General features: G+C 39.6%; 1 protein-coding gene across 6 annotated transcripts; it reads right to left on the bottom strand.

Annotated features, from left to right (window-relative positions):
- Positions 1-74: 74 nt before the first annotated feature.
- SGF29 (SAGA complex associated factor 29) lies at positions 75-11,815 on the bottom strand. 6 transcript variants are annotated; one of them, XM_051988863.1, is made up of 10 exons: positions 11,714-11,815; positions 9,156-9,251; positions 6,639-6,714; positions 6,465-6,537; positions 3,836-3,900; positions 2,311-2,440; positions 1,950-2,096; positions 1,551-1,586; positions 1,212-1,374; positions 75-321 (listed from the first exon to the last, which is right to left on the bottom strand). In XM_051988863.1, the coding sequence occupies exons 2-10, from the start codon at positions 9,228-9,230 to the stop codon at positions 205-207; spliced, it is 882 nt and encodes a 293-aa protein (XP_051844823.1). In that variant the 5' UTR covers positions 9,231-9,251; positions 11,714-11,815; the 3' UTR covers positions 75-204. The 6 variants fall into 6 exon arrangements, with proteins under 6 accessions (XP_051844823.1, XP_051844807.1, XP_051844794.1 ...); XM_051988847.1 differs by having other exon boundaries at positions 11,710-11,814; XM_051988834.1 differs by having other exon boundaries at positions 11,584-11,778.
- Between the last annotated feature and the right edge of the window lie 10,480 nt (positions 11,816-22,295).

The following is a 22,295-nucleotide window of genomic DNA, read 5'->3' as shown; positions in this document are numbered from 1 at the left end:
CAGCACCTAGACTCCCAGTTCACTTGGGGAGGGGACTAAAGTCAAAGGAAATCAGGCCCTGGAAACACATGATGTAGGGGACAGGGCTGTATATTTATTAGTCTGCAGAGAAGGATACATTAATTCCCCTCTTCAAGGGGCATGGCCGAAGAGTCAGGTGAACAGAGGCAAGGTAAAAAGTCCGTGATTCAGTCAAACCGAACCTCACTTCTTCTTAGGTTCCTTGCAGGCCACAACATACCTCTGGGCCACATTGAGGGGAGGAGAATAACCATCTGCATAGGAAGTATCTTCAAACAGGACAGAGTAGTCTTCCTGGGGCTAGAGACAAAGAAACTAAGTTAAGAATCAGAAAGCCTAAAGCTGACAGTAACTAAACCCTGTTGCCCAAACTTAAGTATATGCAAAGCTAGCACATCTTGAAAAAACTTTCATAGAAAACAGAGTTGCCTTTTTTTTTTTTTTTAAATCATTTCACACTTCCCCATAAACAAAACGCTCCTAATATCTAATCTTTATCTTGCCAGGAACATATGCTGCTTAAAAACAGGAAGGATTTTACCTTTTTTTGTATCCCCCAGATTTTAGCAACATATGACATGTGGTAAATCCTGGTTGCCTCTCTCCTGCTACAGTTTCGTTTTGCTTTGTCTTAAGGTGAAATGGAAAGTAATGGAAGGAAAAGTATGTAATGGGAGCAGGAATGAGAAATGGTTTCCCATTACGTATAAGTCAGCTCACATCTAAAGCAGTCTGTTCAGGTCTGAGAATTTTAACTTCACTCAGCTAAATGTCCAGTGGAGTATAACCATGATGGAAAGGGGCCTTAAAAGCTCATAATGCGAGTAAGGATTCAAGGAGTTAGGGATGTTAAAATGAAGAAAAGACTAAGGAGAGGTGGGGGTAAGGAAGGAGAAACAAAGACGGTCTTCAAATATCTTAAAAGCCCAATATCTTGGTTGAAAGTACACCTGTTCCACATAGTTCGAGCAAGCAGAACTACAACTGATATGAATTTCAAGAACACATATTTGGGCTTAATATAAGAACTTTATAATAATCAGACAAGGCAAAATAAAGACCACCACCCACATGAAGGTTCTTCCCCCATTCTTCTACCCTTTCAGAAATCCTAATCTTAGGAACCAACTGGGTAAACCTAATCTCTTATATTAACTATTGAAAAGTTCTCCCAAGTCACCATTCCTTACCCGTTGTGGAGGAGTGTGAATCAAAGCCCGGTAAAAGCAGGTGGTTTGGGGGTACAATGCCAGCACAAGCTGATCCTTCTGGAATAAAGCTTCAGGGTCTGTCTCAGGATTGGCCTTCCATTGTGGTAGTGGGATGATACGTCTTCGGCTCAAGGTGTGTCTCCTGGTAGGGGAAAAGACTAAGTATGACCCTCTGCCCTGAAAATACATAACTATTTCTCAGGAAGCATTTTCTTTACTCTCATTTTTCTAGAGCCCACAAATTGCTTTCTGCCTTGATCCCACAACCCGACCCTGCTCCTGACTCCTCTGTAATCATCCCTTTAGAAAGGTACTTACTCTTTGCCTTCCTCATCAATGTCATCCACCTCATATCTACAGAGGGAAAAAAAATTAAAGAATAAATATCTGACTTAGTGATTTTCCAGAAACTTAGGATGACCATGAAAGTAATAAGGCAGATACATTTTCTGAGTTGAAGAGCCTTAATAAGAGAAACCCAAGAAAGTAAAGGAAAAGTGAAAAAAAAAAAAAATTATAGCCCTGAAGTCAGAAGGACCCAAGTTCAAATCTGGCCTCAAGACACTTAACACTTCCTGGCTATGTGACCCTGGGCAAGTCACTTAACCCCAATTGCCTTAGGAAAAAAAAAAAAAAGAAGAAGAAGAAAAAGAAAAGAAGAAAAAAGAAAAGAAAGGGAAAAAAATTCTCAAAGAGTGATAAAACATTGTTACTCACTTGTTGGTAGCATGACTGTAGCTGACCACTTCAGCCAGAATCCATTGCTCATCCCCATCCACAGCTTTCACTCGAGCAGCCACCTTATCACCTGGTTTAGCTACATAATCCCCTGAAGCCGGAATAGCCCCACACAGGGGTGGAGGCCTAGGAGGTGAAAAACCTTGTTAACAGTCCTTCCCTCACTTCCCCCCTGTCCCAAAGCCCCAAATCCTTTGGGATCAGCCAGTGAAAGTTACACAACTGCACCCACCACTGACTTCCACTTTCCCCCTCAATTTCCTACATTTTCCAAGACCTCAACTACCTTTGGCTAGTCAAATCCTGCCCAATTTCCTTTCCCCAGGACTCCCGTACTTACTTGTCTCCAGGTTTCCCAATCCACAGAGGCAATGTCATGGCTGACTGTTGCAATAGGGTCATCAACACTCCACGGCGCATGGTTTTCCGTGGAGGTTCTGAATCATTGTATAATCCTGCAATTTTAGCCGCTGTGGAGGAGAAAAGAAGTGAAACCTTCTCATACTACATGGCAAAAAAATTTAGTCTTCCTTCTCACCCCTCTGCCATATTTTATCCACCAGACAATGACTATGCTTTTGTTCAATTTCTTCTCTAGTTTACCATTAGCCCCTAATCCCAAAGACTTTCAATACTCACAATGGAGGAAATATATAAGAATAGGATGAGGACATTTCTTTGGCATTCTAACCCTAACTCTGAGAAGGATTCCCAAACACTGTCCTTTTCTCTTTCCATGCCCTGAAATCCAATTAAAGCTTCTTGTGTATCCATCCTATGGCACAATGCCTGGCATACAAAATAGGTATTTAATAAATACTTGGCCCATTGGAATTCAAACCATTAAATAGAAGATTCAGGGACCTATGAGTAGGCTGGAAATAACTCAATATGAAGTTTTGACTAAATATATAACCCCGTGATTGCAGAAGGTTAAAAAGACCAATAGGAAATCCAACCAAGACATCTCTTCTAATCTCCATCAGAAGCATCACTAAGGCTCTTTCCAACAATGAGATGATTCAAGGCCAGTTCCAAGATCTTGTGATGAAGATAATCATCTACACCCAGAGAGAGGGCTGTGGAAGCTGATTGTGTATCACAACAGAGCATTTTCATCCTTTTTTGTTGTTTGCTTGTATTTTGTTTTCTCATTTTTTTCCTTTTTGATCTGATTTTTCTTGTGCAGCACAATAATTGTAGAAATATGTATAGAAGAATTGTACATATTTAACAAATTATTTGCCATCCTGGGGAGGGAGTCAGGGGGAAAAGGGGGCAATTTGGAATAACAAGATTTTGCAAGGGTCAATGTTGAAAAAGTATCCATGCATATGTTTTGAAAATAAAGATTTAATTTTAAAAAATTTAAATTAAATACAAAATGCTTAAAATATATGGGTGGAATCTACCCAAATATGCTCAAAATCTATGTATACTGAATAATAAAATGTTCTTTGAAGAAATCTTAAACAACCTTTAAAGAAGCATCACTTTAGGGGGACACAAACTGGGGGACTGGCTCAACACTGCTTTAAAATCTCACAGTACTTGTTTTTTAAAATGTCAGAAGGGCAGCCCTGACACAAATAAAAGCTTTAGTAAGCATTATCCTAACACCAATAACACACAAAATGGGGACAAGATCTTTAGTTGCCTCCAGAAAATATGGTAAGCAAAATATGAAGAATTTACAGGAGGCAGAATGAACACCAGAAAAATCTGAGAAAAGCACTATAGTCAACCTTCCAAAGGTAAAAACCGCAGAAACCCTCCTTTCAAGGACAAGCAGAGGATCAAGCAAACCCATCCTTCCAATGTGCCTCTCCTCCCCACTGCACAGAGCAAGATTCCTCTAAACTCACCAATTCGCCTTTCTTCCAGCAAAGTCTTGATCTCAGCAATCTTATCCAGAGCTCTGCGCAGTATACTGCAGAAAAGAACCAGAGGAGAAATAAAAACTAACCCATGAGGGCAGGCTACCAGAACTAGGTGCTTCCAGAGCCCATGGAAGGAGCTGCCACCACACTAGGCAATTAAATATCTTAGACAAAGTAAAGGAGACTTTTGGAGAAAGAAAGTTGGGGTTTTCTGATACTTTTTTTGGTTCAACAGAGACCAAAACATCATCACTTCAGGTTGCCACAGGCTACTTATGAAATGAGTTAGCCTTTCTAGATTTGAAATTAATACTTAGCCACTTGGCCTTGAGGCCATAAACAAACTCACAATCTACAAACCAGGAATCATATATATATACCTATTACTGCCTTTCTAGAAAAACTATAGTTCATTGTTTTCTACCTATAAACACTGTCAATTCTATTCTAAGACAATATGAAAGTGAAAATATATCAACTGTTCTCTTTAAGATAGTGAAATCTTGATTTTCTCTAATGTGTCTCATTCACTCAGTGGTGTAAGTTTGTTGAGGATGGGATCTTTACTGAAATTATGAGCTTCAATTTATCAATTCAATAGTATTAGCCACTTAATTTTTTAAAATATAAACTACTTTCAACTTTAAATGATAATAACTCAAGATTCATAAATCCAAACCTAGAAGGGATTCCAGAGAAGTTATCTAATCTAATCCTACCCACAATTTACAGATGAAGCTGCTAATGCTCATGTTTATATAGTGCTTTCTAATTCATTTTCCTTATAACAACCATTACAGGTATCATCTTGAAAATTAAAAAAACACTCAGAAAACATGACTTAGTCACAGTCACATAGCTAAGAAAGAGACAGGATTTAAACCCATACCTTCTAACTTTAAATCTTATACTCTCTTCTTCCCCCCAAGTAACCAGTAATTTATTAATTGGTCCTTCCAGAAACCAATCCTCTTCCTAAATAGAGAACAAAACAAAACAAAAAAAACCATATACCCTTAATATCTATGTAGTCTGGCAAAAAAAATAAATTTCTATTTTAGCCATATCCAAAAATGTATTCTTTTTCTTCATTTCAATTTCATCACCTGTTCAGAAAGTGAGTGGTATGCTTCATCTTCTTTCTTTAGGTTTATCATTGATCAGAGTTCTAAAATCTTCCCCAAAAAATTGCTTTATCTATCTCTTTTGATGGTTATGATAATGTATACCTCTCAGACAAAAATCCTTCCCATTTCTCTCCCTACTAGACATGTTATAAGAATAAATAGGAAGCTTATAACTTGATGAGGGGAAAAATCCAATACTGGAATAGGAATTCGAGGGCTTGGATTTTAAATTGCAGTTACTTGCTTTGGACTATAGATATCTATGTCTGTTCTCTCAATGAGCTTCAATGTTTCTCATAAATGAAATAGTTTTTTAAAAGTTTTCTATTTCAATGTAATTAGCTTTATTTAATAATCCTATCCTTATTTTATTTTATGTATTTAAAAGTGTCATTCTGAAAAGGCAAATCCCCGACAGGGTTCAGATTGGCAAAGGGGTCCATGACACAAAAAAAGTTAAGAACCCCTGGACTAGGTGACCCCTTAAAGTCCCTCTCAAATCTCATATTCTACATTCTAATTCTATTTTACTATAACGATGAAAAATTAATTCATATTTCCATATGCTCCCCCTCCCTTGCCCCTTTCTAGAGACGCACCTTTTACAGAAGGGGCAGAGTTTTTGAGGGCAGAATGGGTTGACAATGAAATAGCTTTGAAAACAAGTGATTGGTACACATCTGCCTGGTCACGGCTCCAGATCTCTCTTCTCCATTCTTTCAGCTAAGAGAGGGTCCTGGGCCAGCCCTTACCAGTCTCTTGGGTATGCCTTAACCCTTCAAATCAGAAGTAACAAAAGCAGCCAGATCCAGAAACTATGAGTGGCAGTGTTCTGCTACTTGGCAGAGGTATCATTAGCTTATGTACCCAAAAAAAAGACATTCCCCCCCCCCCACTTCAGTAGAGAAAAGAAAAACAGTTGCCCTACATATATTTCCTCAAACAAATTCGTAATGGTTTAATTACCCACATGCTTAAATGCTTAAAAAATAAGCGCTCATAGGCTAGCAATACCAAAATTGTGAGGTTTCCTCTTTATCAGAGGAACAGAATTTGCTCTTTCAGAAAAGTCTGACCAATTCTAACACATTCAAGTGGCAGCTATGAGGAACTAGATTTCAAAATTTAAGAGACAGGAGAAATTAAAAAAAAAAAAAAAAAAAAAAAGACAAGAAAAACAAAAACAAACACCCTGACAGGGAACTTATGAACAAGAGATGAAGACTAATATAACGAAACAGCTTCAAAAGTGGAATGAGAAATAGCACCAATGGGATATAGAATAGGAAAGTTTGGGCTACAGTGAGAGCAGAAACATTGTTTCTATCACAAGGCTTTGGATGTGAATGACATCTTTAATGATATCATTATATTATAAAATTATGTAAATTACATAATTATATAAATTATATGAAGATGCCATATCTTTGTTTTCATGTGTGAGACTAGGAAGAGGAAAAAGGATTTTAGGAGTACAACACACTCACTTGCATTCTGCTTCTGCATCTGCCTTGGCTGTGGTATAGAGACCTCGAAGCTTTGTCCGGTAATAAGGGGAGACTGCAGATGAACACAAACACACATTGAACAGCAAAGCTCCCTCAACAGGTCAGCTAGTTCCCATCCCACCCCCCCACCCCCAAATTCTCTCCCTGCCTCACTTTTGTTTTCTGTCTGCATTCTCTCATGTGTCTTCTGGATATTGATCAGGTTATGTTCACTTCGGGAGCGTTCTTCCTGCACGATATGGAGAGAAAAGGAAGATGAGGAAGAAAAAGGTTATACTGCCAAACCCGCTCAGTGCCTCCCTGAGCACTTCCCTTTACTGTCTCCACCCAAAATTTTCTTCTAAAAATTCCTGCATAGAATGAATACAGAGAGGCTTGGAGAGACTTACATGAACTGATGCTAAGTGAAATAAGCAGAACCAGGAGATCATTATACACTTCAACAACGATATTGTATGAGGATGTATTCTGATGGAAGTGGATTTATTTGACAAAAAGACCTAATTCAGTTTCAATTGATAAATGATGGACAGAAGCAACTACATCCAAAGAAAGAACACTGGGAAATGAATGTGAACTATTTGCATTTTTAGTTTTCTTCCCGGGGTTATTTTTACCTTCTGAATCCAATTTTCCCTATGCAACAAGAGAACTGTTCGGTTCTGCAAACATATATTGTATGTAGGATATACTGCAACATATCTAACATATATAGGACTGCTTGCCATCTAGGGGAGGAGGTGGAGGGAGGGGAAAAATCCAAACAGAAGCGAGTGCAAGGGATAATGTTGTAAAAAAATTACTGGCATGGATTCTGTCAATATAAAGTTACTATAAAATAAAATAAAATATATTTTTAAAAAAATGGAACAAAAATAAATAAATAAAAATTCCTGCACAAAAACTGCCAACAATTATGTCCAGTGGCTCTCTGTTTTCTTTGGGATCAATTCTAAACTCTCCCCTTGTTTGGCTTTTAAGTCCCTCCATGTCCTGGGCCCAGCCTTTCATTACTGAAATATAGCTAACTGGCTTTCTCTATTCTTCACTGGCCCCCAGTTATCCCTGAGCCTGGAATCCTCTCTTCCTCATCATCGCTTCACAGAATTCCTCTTTATGTTCAAAACTGCAGCTCACTCAGTACCTTCAACATAAAGCCTTTCCTGATCCCATATGCCCCTACCTTACACCTTCCTAAACCACCTTTTTTGTTTTCTGGAAATAGTTACATATGTACATGTAGTCTTGCTTGATTAAACAAACTCTTTGAAAGTAAAGAATGCAAAGGGACCTGTATGTGCCAAAATATTTGCAGCACCCCTGTTTGTAGTGGCTAGAAACTGGAAAATGAATGGATGCCCATCAATTGGAGAATGGCTGGGTAAATTGTGGTATATGAATGTTATGGAATATTATTGCTCTATAAGGAATGACCAAGCAGGATGAATACAGAGAGGCTTGGAGAGACCTACATGGACTGATGCTAAGTGAGATGAGCAGAACCAGGAGATCATTATACACTTCGACAACGATATTGTATGAGGATGTATTCTGATGGAAGTGGATTTCTCTGACAAAGAGACTTAACTGAGTTTCATTGGATAAATGATGGACAGAAACAGCTACACCCAAAGAAGGAATACTGGGAAATGAATGTGAACTATTTGCATTTTTGATTTTCTTCCCGAGTTATTTTTACCTTCTGAATCCAATTCTCCCTGTGCAGCGGGAGAACTATTCGGTTCTGCAAATATGTATTGTATCTAGGATATACTGCAACATATTTAACATATATAGGACTGCTTGCCATCTTGGGGGGGGGGGGAGGGAGGGAGGGGAAAAAACGAAACACAAGTGATTGCAAGGGATAATGTTGTGTAAAAATTATCCTGGCATGGATTCTGTCAATACAAAGTTATTATTAAATAAAATTAAATTTAAAAAAAAATCAAAGAAAAAAGAAAGTAAAGAATGCAAAATAAATAAATAATGTGCTAAATAGGAGCCTCTTAAACTTTTCCTACTCAACCCCCTTTTTGCCAGAGAAATTTTTATATAATCCCAGATTATACATAAAATAATAGGTATATAAGTGTACTATGATACATACCTAGTTTCCCCTACACACACACCATGTATGTTTTGCTTAACTATTTAAAACGGCATAATGCAGGGAGGGGAAAAAAAATAAAACTACTTAAATTCCTAAATATATCACTTCTCTGACATGACTATCTACTACTTCCCATGTATACCCAATACAATGTTACACTAAATCAACATCTCACAAAAACACTATTATAGCCAATTTGGTTGCAATTTTAGCTGTTCCTTGCTTGCATTGTCCTATGGCTTCTATCCTCTAGTCCTTTAGTCGCCTAACTCTCCAACCTACCACTCCCCTACCCTACCTATTTAACTACCTCCCTCTGTCTCCACCCCCTCATCTTTTCTCTGACCACCTGAACTTTCTGCTCTCTCCTCTTCAAGGAATCAGCACTTGCAACATTGTTCCTATGTCACTTAACCCCACTAATGCTGTTTGATTCCAATGTTATGTTTTCACAACTATAGTCAGGGTAGCCTATGGTACCTCTCTTACAATTCTCTTTTTTAATCACCCTCAGAATTGTACCAAGGTCAAACCTTTTTCTGAGGGGGAAGTATTACCTGAGTTTGCTTAATCAGTTGATGGAGCTCTGTCAGTAGTTCAGCTATTCTGGAGTCTGCTGACACCAATGCCATGGCTGTGGTAAATACTGTTTTCTGTGAGACAAGAGTAATGGAATGGAAGAAAAGAATGGTCAAAAGCCTCTGGGAGGATAGCATCCTGAAGCTAAAGGACCAGCAACACTGTGACAATCATTAAATTTAATTAATTCAGCAACAATTTTAAAAGTCTCTCCTATACAAGCATGGCACTCTGCATTAACAGGGGTATTTTAATAAGATGATTTGGTCCTTGCACTCCCTACCCTTATATTTTATTAAGAAGAGAAGCTATCTCTGAGAGATGAGGGGGAAAAAAAAAACTGGATTAGGAAGCAGAAAACTATTGTTTGGAGTTTTGGAGTCTAGTTATGCCCTTCACTAGCTTTGTGCCTTTAAGCAAATTTTTCTTTTTTCCCCAGGACTCAGTCCCTTTATCCACCAAACTAAATGATCTCAAAAAAGTTCTTACAACTCTAAATTCTATGAAGCTAATATTAAGAGCAACAAATAACTATGACTGAATTAGCAAGTTTATGTCTCAAACTACAAACAGGTATTAAGGAATTTCACATTCCTTACATACAACAGAAAAACAAAGTTTGAAGTGAGTTTTATCAAGTTAAAAAAAAAATTTTAGTGGAGGGCCTTAAAAAAAAAAAGAATAGGATTTGGGGAAAGTTAGGTGGTGCAGTAGATACAGCACCAGCCCTGAATTCAGGAGGACCCGAGTTCAAATCTAATCTCAGACATTTAACACTTCCTAGCTGTGTGACCCTGGGCAAGTCACTTAACCCCAGTTACCTCAGCCAAAAAAAAAAAGAGAGAGAGAGAGAGAGAGAGAGAGAGAGAGAGAGAGAGAGAATGAGAATGAGAATGAATAGGATTTGGTCTGTTAAAAGAACAGGGGAAATTCCAAGGAAAACCTTAGCAAAGAAATAGCATGGCATGTGCAGAAATTGTTAATTAAGATAAGTGTGGCTAAAGCAGAAGGGCTATTTAAGAAGCAATGGCAGTTAAGTCTAAAAAGACACAGCAAAGCAACTGATAGGAGGGGCCTAGATAATAAGACTGCAATGTGAAAAGCTCCAATTTTGTAGGGCCTAGTCTTTACAGCAAGAAAGGACTTCAGAAAATCGTAAACCAACCTCATTTTAGATGGAAGAAAACTAAATGAAACTCAGAAATGGGAAGTCACTTTTACCCAAAGTTATTCCAAGTAGTGGGTAAAAGAGTTCTATTTATCTCAGGTGCTCTGACTCCAAATTCAATGTCAGGAATGTACTAACAAAAAGATGCACAGGAAAGGGGGAAATGCTAAAGGCAGGGAAATCAGTTGCGTTTCTAAATGCTATCCCTTATAACTCCCCGAAGGGACTTAGTCTCATAATTTTCTCAACATGGAAATCAGAATATTGTTTTTAATCCCACATCTGTTCCTTATTATTTTTCAACCTGAATGTTCCTAGGCCCCTCCCCCTTCACTTTTCTATCCCTGTTTTCGTATCAAGAAAACGAAGTTGAGGGTGGGTGATATAAGTCTATGAACTTTAACCTCTCTCTTTACAGTGCCTTCGTCTCCATTCATCTTCATGTTTAGTACCTTTACTTTAATTCCAGTAATCAATGCCTTTAATTCCAACTAATGGAATAGGATCCTATAGGAAAAAGGAAATCATGAAAGAGGCTTTCAGACATAAGGAGGTATTTCAGAAAAAGTAGTCTGGCTGAGGAAAAGGAAAGGAAAGATGGAGGTATCCAATGTGGAGAATCACTCTGTGGGGTGGTAACAGCCCCAAACTGGGCAAATGCAGCAAAAATAAGAAAGGACATGTTGGGAGAACAGAACCAACAGAGGACCAGCTCTCCTACTTACTACCAGCCCCCGGAGCTTGGGCAAGTCGTGATACCTTGGGATGCCATTTCCTCCTCCATTTAACGGGACAACACTTGCACTACCTACCTCCCAACGTGGCTGTGGAAAAAGAACTTTGCAAAACTTCAAGTCGGCACACAAAGCTTATTAGTTACGATTATCTGTAAAATGGAGGTATTAACTCGCACTACAGACCTCATGACGCTGAAATAAGGAATGCTCTAAGGGGCTTTCTAAACATCCGCTACTATCACTACAATTGCTCTCGGGAGAAATACCCGTCGAAGCCATGATGTGTTCCTCGCCAGTCGCCTCTCCTCCTCCACTCTTCGCAGCAACGCACGTGCTTCTAAATACTCTGCCCCCACCCCTTCCCACGTGCTTCTAAAGGCCGCCTCCCCACGTGGTTCGCTCGGCGCAGCCCAAGCGAACAAAGAACCCTCCGCGGCGGACGCGTGACCTCTCCACCTCCGTACCCCTCTTCCCCGAGCTCCGCAGTGTGCGCATGCGTACTTTTAGTGTCTTGGGGCACCACAGCCTGGCCCGGGATGGGGGGAGCACAACGGGTAAGATGTTGCCGCTCCCCGCTCCCCTGCTCCCCTGGTCCGCTTAAGGCCCATAGCTGCTACCCAAACCTACCTACCGAGGACGAGCCAAAACGAGCCAACTGTGACGGAGTCGATGAAGACCGCAGCGACGGCAACTGCAACACCCCCCCTGAACTTTTCTCATCCTCGTTCCCGGGCTAGGGAATGTTAGTGCGCTTGCGTGTGCGTCCCTATACGGCCTGCTGGGAAATGTAGTCTTTCTCTCCAAAATAACTGCGAAAAGGGACCCGGGACTCGAATCTTTACGCTTTCCCTGCCGTACTCTTTGCTGGGAAATGTTTTAATTTTTGTATTTGCCGTGCTTCAGAATCTAGCTTTTTTTTTTTCTTTTTCTGTTAATACCTTCCCAGTTTGCATTCTTCTAGATTCTTTGTTCTTTAGTAAAGAATTTGTATTACAGAGTTAGGAGCTTACGTTTTCTCCTTATCGTTGTTGTTTTTCGGTCGTGCCCCCTTTGGGGGATTTTTTGGTAAAGATACAGGACTGGTTTGCCATTTCCTTTTCCTGCTCGTTTTCTGTCAGTGAGGAAACTGAGGCAAACAGAGTTAAAAAGCGAGGGAGTCATGCAAGAAATTTCATTCTGAAAGGGGTAGTTGAGGAAAATTAGGCCAGCTGAGGTAGGAGAAAGGCAAGGTGAGGGTCTCGGACCTGAAGAACCAATCTCCAAGGCTCATAGCCTGAATCTGGACTGAAGCGGTAGGAATGATAAGAAAGGAGGTGTTTAAGAGGAAAGAACCGACAAAGGAGCAGCTTACTACCAGCCCCAGGGCCTTGGAGACCAGATTTGTACTCATCTGGATGAGCCTTGCTCATTCCAGGCCCCTGAGTCTATTTTCCTCAAGTCAAAACACCCCCTTGTTGGTAATCTCCTCAGTGATGAGTGGTGACTGAGAGAGATGGAAAAGTGTAAGAGTGGAAGTAGAGGAGTGACAGATGGTTAAAAGCTGAAAGAAAATGTAGAAATTACCCAACTTAATTTGATAAGAAACCTTAGGAAATAAGCAAGTAGGTTGTCCCCCTCCCCTCCCCCCTCCCCCCAGATCATACAGCTCTTTTGTGGTGCTAGAACCTTATCCGGTTAGGTCTCTTAATAGTACACAGGCTTGCTTCTTCAAAAGGTTTACATTTTCTAAGTGGGAGAGAGAAGTAGAATGCTGAAGATTCAAAAGACGCTGCATTTAGTCCTGGCCCAACTATGAATCCTCTAGAAAATAAAAGTTTGGATAAGTGTTTGTTAATGTTTCAACGATTTCTGAGAATGCTTGTAAAACTGTATCAAGCAATAAAGGGCAGGATCTGAATTTCAAATAGCATCTGATTGGAGTGGGTGCCAGCAGGGCCTTTCTTTCTGTTAGGGCAGGTGACTGTAAGGAGATGCTGTTACCCGCTCAACCAGGTGTAGAAATGTTTCAAGGTCAGAGCCCCTAGCAGAAGCTTGTTAGTTCCAGCCAGTGATTAAAGAGTTACCTCCCTTTGGAGAAGACAACCCTCGTCCTCCAAATATCAGGCAAGCTCCTCAGACCAGAGGGTTCCTTGATGTTGCTTGGTTGCTTTTATGATAACTAAGCCTCTTCCTCAGAGAAATTAGTCTGGGTTTCTTGGAAATTCTTACCTTTCAAACTCTTCTCTTGCGTAGTCAGACCTTCCTAATGGAATCCCACTACCGTTTCCTAATTGCTAAAGCAATTAGAGCATTGTACTTGGAATGAAAAAGACATGACTTCAAACATTTATTATGTGGGTAAGTCACTTTACCTTTTTCTGCCTCAATTTCCTTATCTGGAAATAGGTGCTTTAATAGTATCTATCTTCCAGGGTCCTTGTGAAGATAAAAACTAGATAACATTTATTATAAAGCTAGTTATATAAATGATAATTGTTATTATCTAGCATCTGCTTAAACATTTTAAAACATAAAATTTTATTGATAATCTTGTTTTTACATCACCTAAAATGTTTTTATCCTTCTCCTTCTCTCTTCCAGATAGCCATCCCTTATAACAAATAATTTTTTAGTTGAAAAAAATTAAAAATGAGGAAAAAGGAACAAAACCAATCAATAAATCTAAAAAATATGGCAATATATTCAATGTTCTAGACCCACAGATCTCCCACTTTTGCAATATAATAAGGGAAAGTAGGAGGTGTCTTCTCATATCTTCTTTGGGACCAAACTTGTGCTGGAATACTTTAAATGACAAGGAGCTCATTACCTCCCTAGGAAGCCTATTGTATTATTGGGCAATTCTAGCTGTTAGAAGTTACTTCTGTCCCTGTAACTTACTTTCATTGTGCAAGTTTTATTCTCTGAAGCCAAGGAGAATATCTAATCCCTCTTCCATATAACTCTTCAGATATTTGAAGATTTAACCAAATGAGCAATCTCTACTGGAAACAAGACAATTTAAAAGGCATTGTTATTCAACCTCATCATCATCATCATCATCATCACCACTCCTACCACAACTAGCATTTATATAGTGCTTTAAGGATTATACACTTAAGCAAGAATTGAATCCTGATACCAAGTCAAATGCTGTAAGAGGAAAAGTTTGTAAAAGTGGTAAAAATGACAAATGGCATTAATATCAGAAAAGATGATCAGAAGATATTAGGGGCTAGTAATCCATAGTCTTGCTTTTCACTTAGGTTGAATCTTTTTGAGAATAATCTTCACACATAATAATGGATATTCTTCATGAAAATAACAAAATGGAACAAACAGAATTTCAAAGATGATTATTCATAGCAGACCACTCTTCACAGTTACAACATTGCTTGAGAGGTTGAATGAATTCAAGATCCTTCCTTTTCTAGTTTCCCCTGGTACTCCATCTTTCTAGTCTTCTCACACTTTGCTCAAATACCTACCACTAACTTTTCATTCCTATTGATGTGGTCTGGGAATAAGGGAGAGAGCTCCCCTATGCTCAGAGATGCCAGTCTAAATGCTAAAGAATTTCCAAACCCCGAAATCAGTGGCAAAAAGAAAGGTTTATTTTTCACTTAAGAAGCTCTCTCTTAACAGCAAATCTCTTAATGAGAAAAGTTGCAAAGAATATGTTAATAGAAATCTATTTTATGAACAAATCTTGGGGGTCTGGGGGCAGTTTGATCTGCCCAAAAAAAGCTTTGAAGGCTTTTTTCCAGAGCCTGGAATTTCCTGAAAGGGCATCTGGCTACCCCCAAAAGATCAATGGAGGGTGGGGGAGGGGTGATTTGCCCAAGATCTCCAATTGAATGACATCTCTGCTATTTATTTTCAAAAATTGTCTTAGTAGAACAAAATTCAGGTTTTTAGCATGAATATAATAAGACGGGTCTTTGAGAGATGAAAGGGATCATTTTGGTCAGTGTTCTTTTACTATTAATATTAAACAAATAATAAAACTGTTCTTTTAAGATGTCTGGCACTGCCTTAGCCAGGGCTTCTTAAACTTTTTCTACTTGTGATCCCTTTTTATCTGAGAAATTTTTATATGACCTTAGGTATATGAATATATAAAAACTGATAAATAAACTCTGATAATCATAATTTTGTGACCCTCACATTCAATTATGAGACTCCCAGATGGGATCATCACCCACAATTTAAGAAGCTGGATCTTAGACTATTTTTTAAGATCTACAGATAGTCCTGTTTTCAAATGACATGCCAATTGTATCAGATCTCAGAATATTGTGGAGCTTCTTCAAAAAGATCCATGATCATTCAGAAAACATTGGCTTCTTTACCCATGTGAAAAGATAACAACAAATAAGTGAAAACTGCACAATACCCAGCTGAGGAATAGAGACTATAGATCTATGGTTTTATTGGTAGAGAGAGAATTCATTGAGGAACTTTCTCTACCAATGTAGGACTTCATCTTCTCTGCAACTTATAGGAGTATAAAGTTGTCCAGAATATTGAGAGGTTAAGTGACTTCCTTAAGAGCTACATATCAATTATGTGCCAGAAAGTGGACTTGAGCCTGGACAATCCCAGCTCAAAGGCCAACTTCCCAACTATTGCTAATGCTGCCTCTTATTTCTGAGGTTATAAGAGTAAAATTTAAATTCTGTGGGGGCAGATAGTATATCACTTTTTTATATTTGTATTCCTGGCATAGTACTTGGCACCTAGTAAGTATTTAATAATTAACTTCTTGTTGATTGGTGACATTCAATTGGACTAGTCCACGAGTTATTGAGTTGATCCATACATTTTTGTATAGGTCCTACAGAAGGGGAAAAGGAAAGGAATAAGCATTTATATAGAGCTACAGTGTCAGAGACTGTGCTAGTGTTTTTTAATTTGATCAACCCTGCAAGATAGGTACTATTATCACTCCTATTTTATAGCTGAGGAAACTAAGGCAAAGATACTGAGGCATACAGTTAAGTGACTTGCATAAGGTCACAGAGCTAGTCTCTGAAGACTGATTTGAATTCAGGTCACCTGGACTCCAGATCCAGTGCTCTCTCCTCTGTGCCGCAAGCCTGCTATGGACAATAATACAATGCTCAGAATGGGATAGGAGAGTGAAGCTGTGCAGTGTTCTTTAAAATATAAGATCATTCTCTCTGGGAGAAGGTTGGTTTCTTGGGGAGCTTTTCTGGAGGCAGCCTTAGTTTTCAGTTAATAAGTAATCATCACCCAAAACGCAACCAGGTGTTAAAAGTTCAGATCTTTTATTGTCTCCAATATAGCCCAGTTAGTTTTCTTAGAGGCACTATCTTTCTGCTTGGTTCCAAGAGCTCCCTCCGAATGTCTCCAAATCCCAAAGGTTTGTCCTTCAGCCTCCAGCCAGCCAGGTGGAAAATGGAATGAATCTCTCTTGCCTCCTTCACTTGGGGCTCGGCTAGCTTTCTGGAGAACCTTTCAGACCAGCTTGGTCTCAGTGTGGGAAGTGCAGGAGTCCAGCCACCATAGTGGTGTGAGATCAAGTGAATCTGGTTGGGCCTCCAAGAGAGGGCTTCTCCTGAACTGACTTGACAATCCCCTCTCAAGTCTTTTCAGCTGAACTCTTCCAGAGAGCCTCTGTCTGTTTCTTATCTTGACGACGCTCCCCTCTCAAGTCTTTTCAGCTGAACTCTTCCAGAGAGCCTCTGTCTGTTTCTTATCTTGACAACGCTCCCCTCTCAAGTCTTTTCAGCTGAACTCTTCCAGAGAGCCTCTGTCTGTTTCTTATATATGATCTCCTCTGAGAGAGAATAGGATTATGGGTTTTTCCCAGAGTGCTCCCTGGCCCTAAAAGCTTCAAGGGAGGTGTGAATTCGGATATTTCATACTAAACCCTGAAATCTCCCAAATGTGTGAACTCCATTTCTACTTGTACCTTGTTTCAGGTTCTGACCCTAAACATCTCCTTGTAAGATTAGATCAAAGATACTGAACCATGCTAAATTAGATAATTATTGTCTCTATCAATTCTAATGACTTAACAGTTTGTAAAGATTCCAACATTTCCCGTTTTCTTTTGTTTTAGAACATATGGTGGTCATGACCTCCCTGACTTCTCAAGGAGGTGAGAACCCCAAAAAGAAGGTGATCATTTTCATTTGTCTAGATTGTAAAGATTCCAACAGAGCTGTGTTGATTATTTGAAACTACATAAAATTTTCAAGGATCACAAACTTATTTATGCTGAAATTAATGCTAATATTCTCCCTGTTAATACTGTGTGGCCAAAAATCATGAAACACGATGATCTATGAAAAAACAAAGTTGTTTTCTACTGCTAGAACTACAAAAGATCATGATGATGTGACAGGAGAAGAGGGTAACCCTAAGAATCTTGAAGCTAGAGGCCAAGGCAGCTTCCAGAGAGGCTTCAGAAAATGAACTGAGGTCAAGATCAGGGTCATGTCTGTGCTCAAGGCTGGGCTGAGCTAAGGCTTTGGGGCTTAAGACAAGTCCCCACACCAGACTATTCAGTCAGGGACAGGAAAACCAAAAGGTTTTTCTTAGAAAAGATTTATCTGGGTTTGGTTTTGTTTTTTTTTCCCCACGAAGAAGTCTTGAATCCTGGGGATCATCTCTGAAGGATGAAGTTCTAAAGAATTTTGTAGTCAACTTGGTTCAGTGTCAAGTGTCTCAAGGAAGTTCCTTACTTGTATTTGTGCCATTATTCTAGTCACACTTGCCATCGAGTTCATGAGATGTGGCCACTGAAGAAACAAGATTGACATCTCCCCATATCCTCCCCACCTCACATACATACACTGATGTCCCACAAAGTCACTGACCATGCTACATGGTGTACCCAGTCCCTTCCCTGAGGAAATTATCAGTTTCAGTGCCTAAATATCCCTGCTGAGGATCAGAACTGATGTTGTTATACTTTTGTTAAAGGATGTATGGCTACTCCAGACCTCTTTGCTAAAGTTACCTTTCATGCTATCTCTGAAACCCTTAGCTAGCTAATTTCTGGCCCATGAAAGAAGATTGTTTTTACTAAGTCTTCCTAAAAGGAATTCAATGACCATCTTGTAAGGACAGGTAATGGAGTGCCCAAGAAACCAAGCAGTTGCTTACCTATCTCATAAATGTTTTTATAAGGGCAAAAAAATCAAATAAACTATGCCTATTTTTTTTTAATTTAGAATTAAAGATGATCCAAAGATCAATGGAAAGACAAAGCAAGAGAGTCAAATAGACTGCAATATTAATTATAATTTGTATTCAAGAAGTAGCAGTCATTTATGACATGTAAAACTGTAAAAGTAAGTAATTCAGTTATGTATTGAGAAAGGGCAACAAACACTTGGAAACCTTGAGTATTGCAACGATATCCATAACATTTTAAAAGATCTATAGGTTGTGTAAACTTGGATAAGTCACATTGATGAGGTCTAGATATGGAGTACTTAAAATGAAATTAGGGTTTAATTGAGGTTTAGTGGCAGGTTTGGGTACAAGGAGTCAAATAGAGTTCCCCTGCAACCCCTTTGGATTTGGCACAAGGATATGGAGTTAAATGAAATCTAGAAACAGCACAAGAGTTCCCAATAAAGCAATTTATTGGCCCAAAAAGCTAGATAAAAGAGATTTATTATGGGGTTTGGAAGTAAGGTTAAAGTATAGTTAAGGAAATAGGTGAAGGTAAGATAAAAGGACACTGGAAACAGGGTTCCAGTAGACAAGAAGGTCCTGGCATGCCAGGCATAAGGCTGGCATGTTTGAAACCTCTGCCAAGAGAGGATTCCAGCTTAACTCTTTTATAATGAGAGATTTAGCTAAAGGGACCTGTGGGTGGAGTCCCAAGTTGGCTCAGATCCAGATGGGGCTGAGACAGGCCCGGGGTCTTCTGTTGGAATTCAAAGGGAACAGGTTTTGTGAATCAAAAGATCCTGGATTGATAATGTATCAACTAGGAGAGGTTGGGAATCCGAAAGAAAGGAATAATCAATTCTTAAAGGGACCACACCCACATCAACATAACCTCCTCCCTTGACCCTCATTCTCTGTAAGAAGTTGCAACAGGCATCCCTAAAATGTGGAGATATGCACCATTACAGTGGGAAGTTCTTTTGTAGAGAATTTATGGAAAGACATAGATAATATTCACACACAGTAAGGACATCTGGGTGTGTTAAGATCTTTATAAATGGAGGGAGTGCAGACACAAATAAGGAGGCTGGATACAAATCTTTCCCCAATTGCATTTGTCCATGCTTGGCTTCAAGAACCAACACACCATTCTACTGATCCTCATGTAGCTATATGCCATTTACTGCCACTTCCACTATCACTCTTTGTTCAAACAAACTTGTACCTGAGACTATCACATCTCTCTCAGGAGTCGGGCAGCACTCTTCATCACTGGTCCCCTGGAATCATCTCCACCTACTTGTTCTTATGCTTTTATTTTTGTTTGAATATCCTCTGTCCTTCCCTGATCTCCATCTACCAGACTGTTCCATCCTTAAAAGCACAGTTCAGATCCCCTCTTAGGACTTCCTCTAATTGCTCTCCCTCCAGTCATATTCTACTTTATAGCTATTCCCTTAAAGACTTGTTCTGACTCCCCCCACTAGTGGGTAAGCTGCCTAATTTTTTTTACCCTCATTTCTGGTATAAAGTATTTTGTAAATAGTGGTGTTACCCCTCCCCCCCTTTTTTTTAAACAGATGAGGGAACTGAAGACAAAGAATTTGCCCAAGATCACAACTAATCAGTTAGATATTCTGTTCCTCTCTTTGAATGCTGTAATGATATCTAGCATGTCTTTGGATCTCCTTTAGTGCCTGATACAAGGACTTGCACATGATAGTTCTCAAAAGATGTTTGCTAAATGAATGTCTGGCATGACACTAACAGATCTTTATCTGTATTTGGCTTATCAAAGCTAAGGGTCAAGATTTTATTGTCTTTTTTTCCTTTGCACTTCCCTGAATCACAATCTATAACAAGCTTGTTTGAATAAAGAAAAATCTGGGCACTGAACTCTACCCAGCCTTAAGTTATTTTTCTTTCTTTCCTCCTTCCTCCTTTTTTCTCCTTCTCCTCTTCTCCCTTTTCCTGTTCTCTTCCCAAAGACCCCAAAATCCTGAAATAAGAGTTAGCCCATGGGAAAATATCCATATGGGAGGTAATCTGAGTTGGATGAAAGGAGGAAAAGTTACAGCTGCTGGTGGGGATAGGAGTCACAGGACAGAATGTTTTTCCTGTTGTGATTCCATTTCTGTTTATACTGGACTCTGAGGTTCTGGGATGGGGCCAGATTGCATCAGACAGAACCAACGTGGATTGTGTACACAGGCAACCCAACCCTATAAATTTGGAGAGGAGCTATCCCAGGGAGAAGCAAAGCTGAGAGACATACACAGAGAGAAATTCACGAGCAAGAATTCAGATTCATCCCTGAAGGAATAGAATTCTCCAGTCCTAATGGCAGCAGCTCCATTTGCTTCCCCACCATTCCAGTCCCTGACCTTGGAAGATGAGGAGCCACATTGTTTGGATGAATATGACATATATAACTTTACAGATTCTTATCTGGGTGAGAGATATGGCCCCACCTTCCTTCCTTTGGATACCTCCTCTTTTAGTTCCTTGCCCAGACTCAGCTTTGAATCTCTAGAACCTAACCACCACTTAATACCCTACCCCACCCTTATTTAATTTTATTCCTAGGTCCCAGCCAGTCTCATAAACAACCCTATAGAATCCTCTGGTGACTCCTTTTCTCAGCCTCTCAGAATCCTTATTTCCTTATAATTGAGTCAGCTCAGTTGCTACCTTGTTTTTGAAACCTTCTTTAGCCCTCCAGTTTTTTTTTAACTTTTGTCCTCTTCAAACTGCCTTGCATTCATTTATCTGTGTATGTGTTGTTTCCCATTAGAACATGAGCTCTCTAAAGGCAAGGACTTTTCTTTTTTGCCTTTAGTTCTGTAGTATATAATACAATGCTTTGCACATAGTAAGTGCTTAATAAATATTTGTTGAGAAATTATCTAATTATCTAATCCACCCTCTGAGTTTTACAGAGAGGCTAAGAAGAATGAAATGATTTGCCCAGATTTACACAGCAGGTTAAGGAGAGACCTAGAAATAGGACTCAGGTCTTCTGCCTCCTGTCCAGTGTTTTTGTCACTGCCCCATCATGTCTCTTATCTCTGTTGGTCTCTCACAACCATGGCCACTAAGTGGCTTCCACCCACCATATTCTCTGAGCACCTTATTCTTAGAATTATTGCCTTGTATTTCAGGAAGAGGGAGTGGGAAGGGTCGGAGTAAGAGAGAAGCTGCCAACCATACTAACCGACCCAGCCCAGGAGGCCACGAGAGGAAGCTGCTGATCAAACTTCAGAACACAGAGCAAAAGAAACGGGGTGCCAGGCCCTGAGCCTAGAACCTTGAGGTAAGGGATCCCAGAATCCCCATATAGAGCTCTACCAATTTAATGGATGAGCTGATACTTGCAAAAGGATGGCTTCCAGTTCTAACTCTCAGAGCCAGCTGGGAAGCGTGACCCCTAAAATCCAGGAAAGAATGCTGGAGTCCTAAGAAGAAAATCCCCTAAAGCTGGGAAGTTTAGATCCACTGGTCCCAACTTCTAAAGATCTCTTTTCCTTTCAGGCTGGGCCAGAATATTGATAACAGGATCACGGCTATGGACCTAGGGCTTTGAAGACAGGGCAAGAGAGATAGGATCTTAAATCTTCCCTGACCGCCTTCTCTCAAGAAATGCCCCTTCCCTAACTGGCTGGAGTTTGGAGGGGCCCAGCAAGTGAGTTCCTTTAGCACTTGCAGAAGAGATGAAGAGGAACAGATGGTAGGAGTGGATGAGCTGAAAAGAACAGCAGGAAAGAGAGAATCTACCTGAAGAAATTGAATCTATCAAAAGAAAGTAGTTACAATAAAGAATCAATGAGAAGAGTCTCTGTGTAAATGTGTGTATGTATGTGGGGATAAATTTCAAGTCTCCCATGCTTACTAAAACACCCTTTGTCTTCTCCCTATTGCTCTCCAGAATGACAAGAGGGCCCCAAAAACATCTCTTCCCATTCATCCCAAACTATAAGATCTATGCCTATCAGCCTTTATTTCCATCAAATGAAAAAACCAAGATTGGTGTCAGGAAAGGATTTTCACTTGGCCACAACCTGATTTTGCTTTATGATTATAGA

This window comes from Antechinus flavipes, chromosome 1 (assembly GCF_016432865.1).
Source record: "Antechinus flavipes isolate AdamAnt ecotype Samford, QLD, Australia chromosome 1, AdamAnt_v2, whole genome shotgun sequence".
Classification (NCBI taxonomy): Eukaryota; Metazoa; Chordata; class Mammalia; order Dasyuromorphia; family Dasyuridae; genus Antechinus; species Antechinus flavipes.
This window is presented reverse-complemented; position numbering and strand designations above follow the sequence as displayed.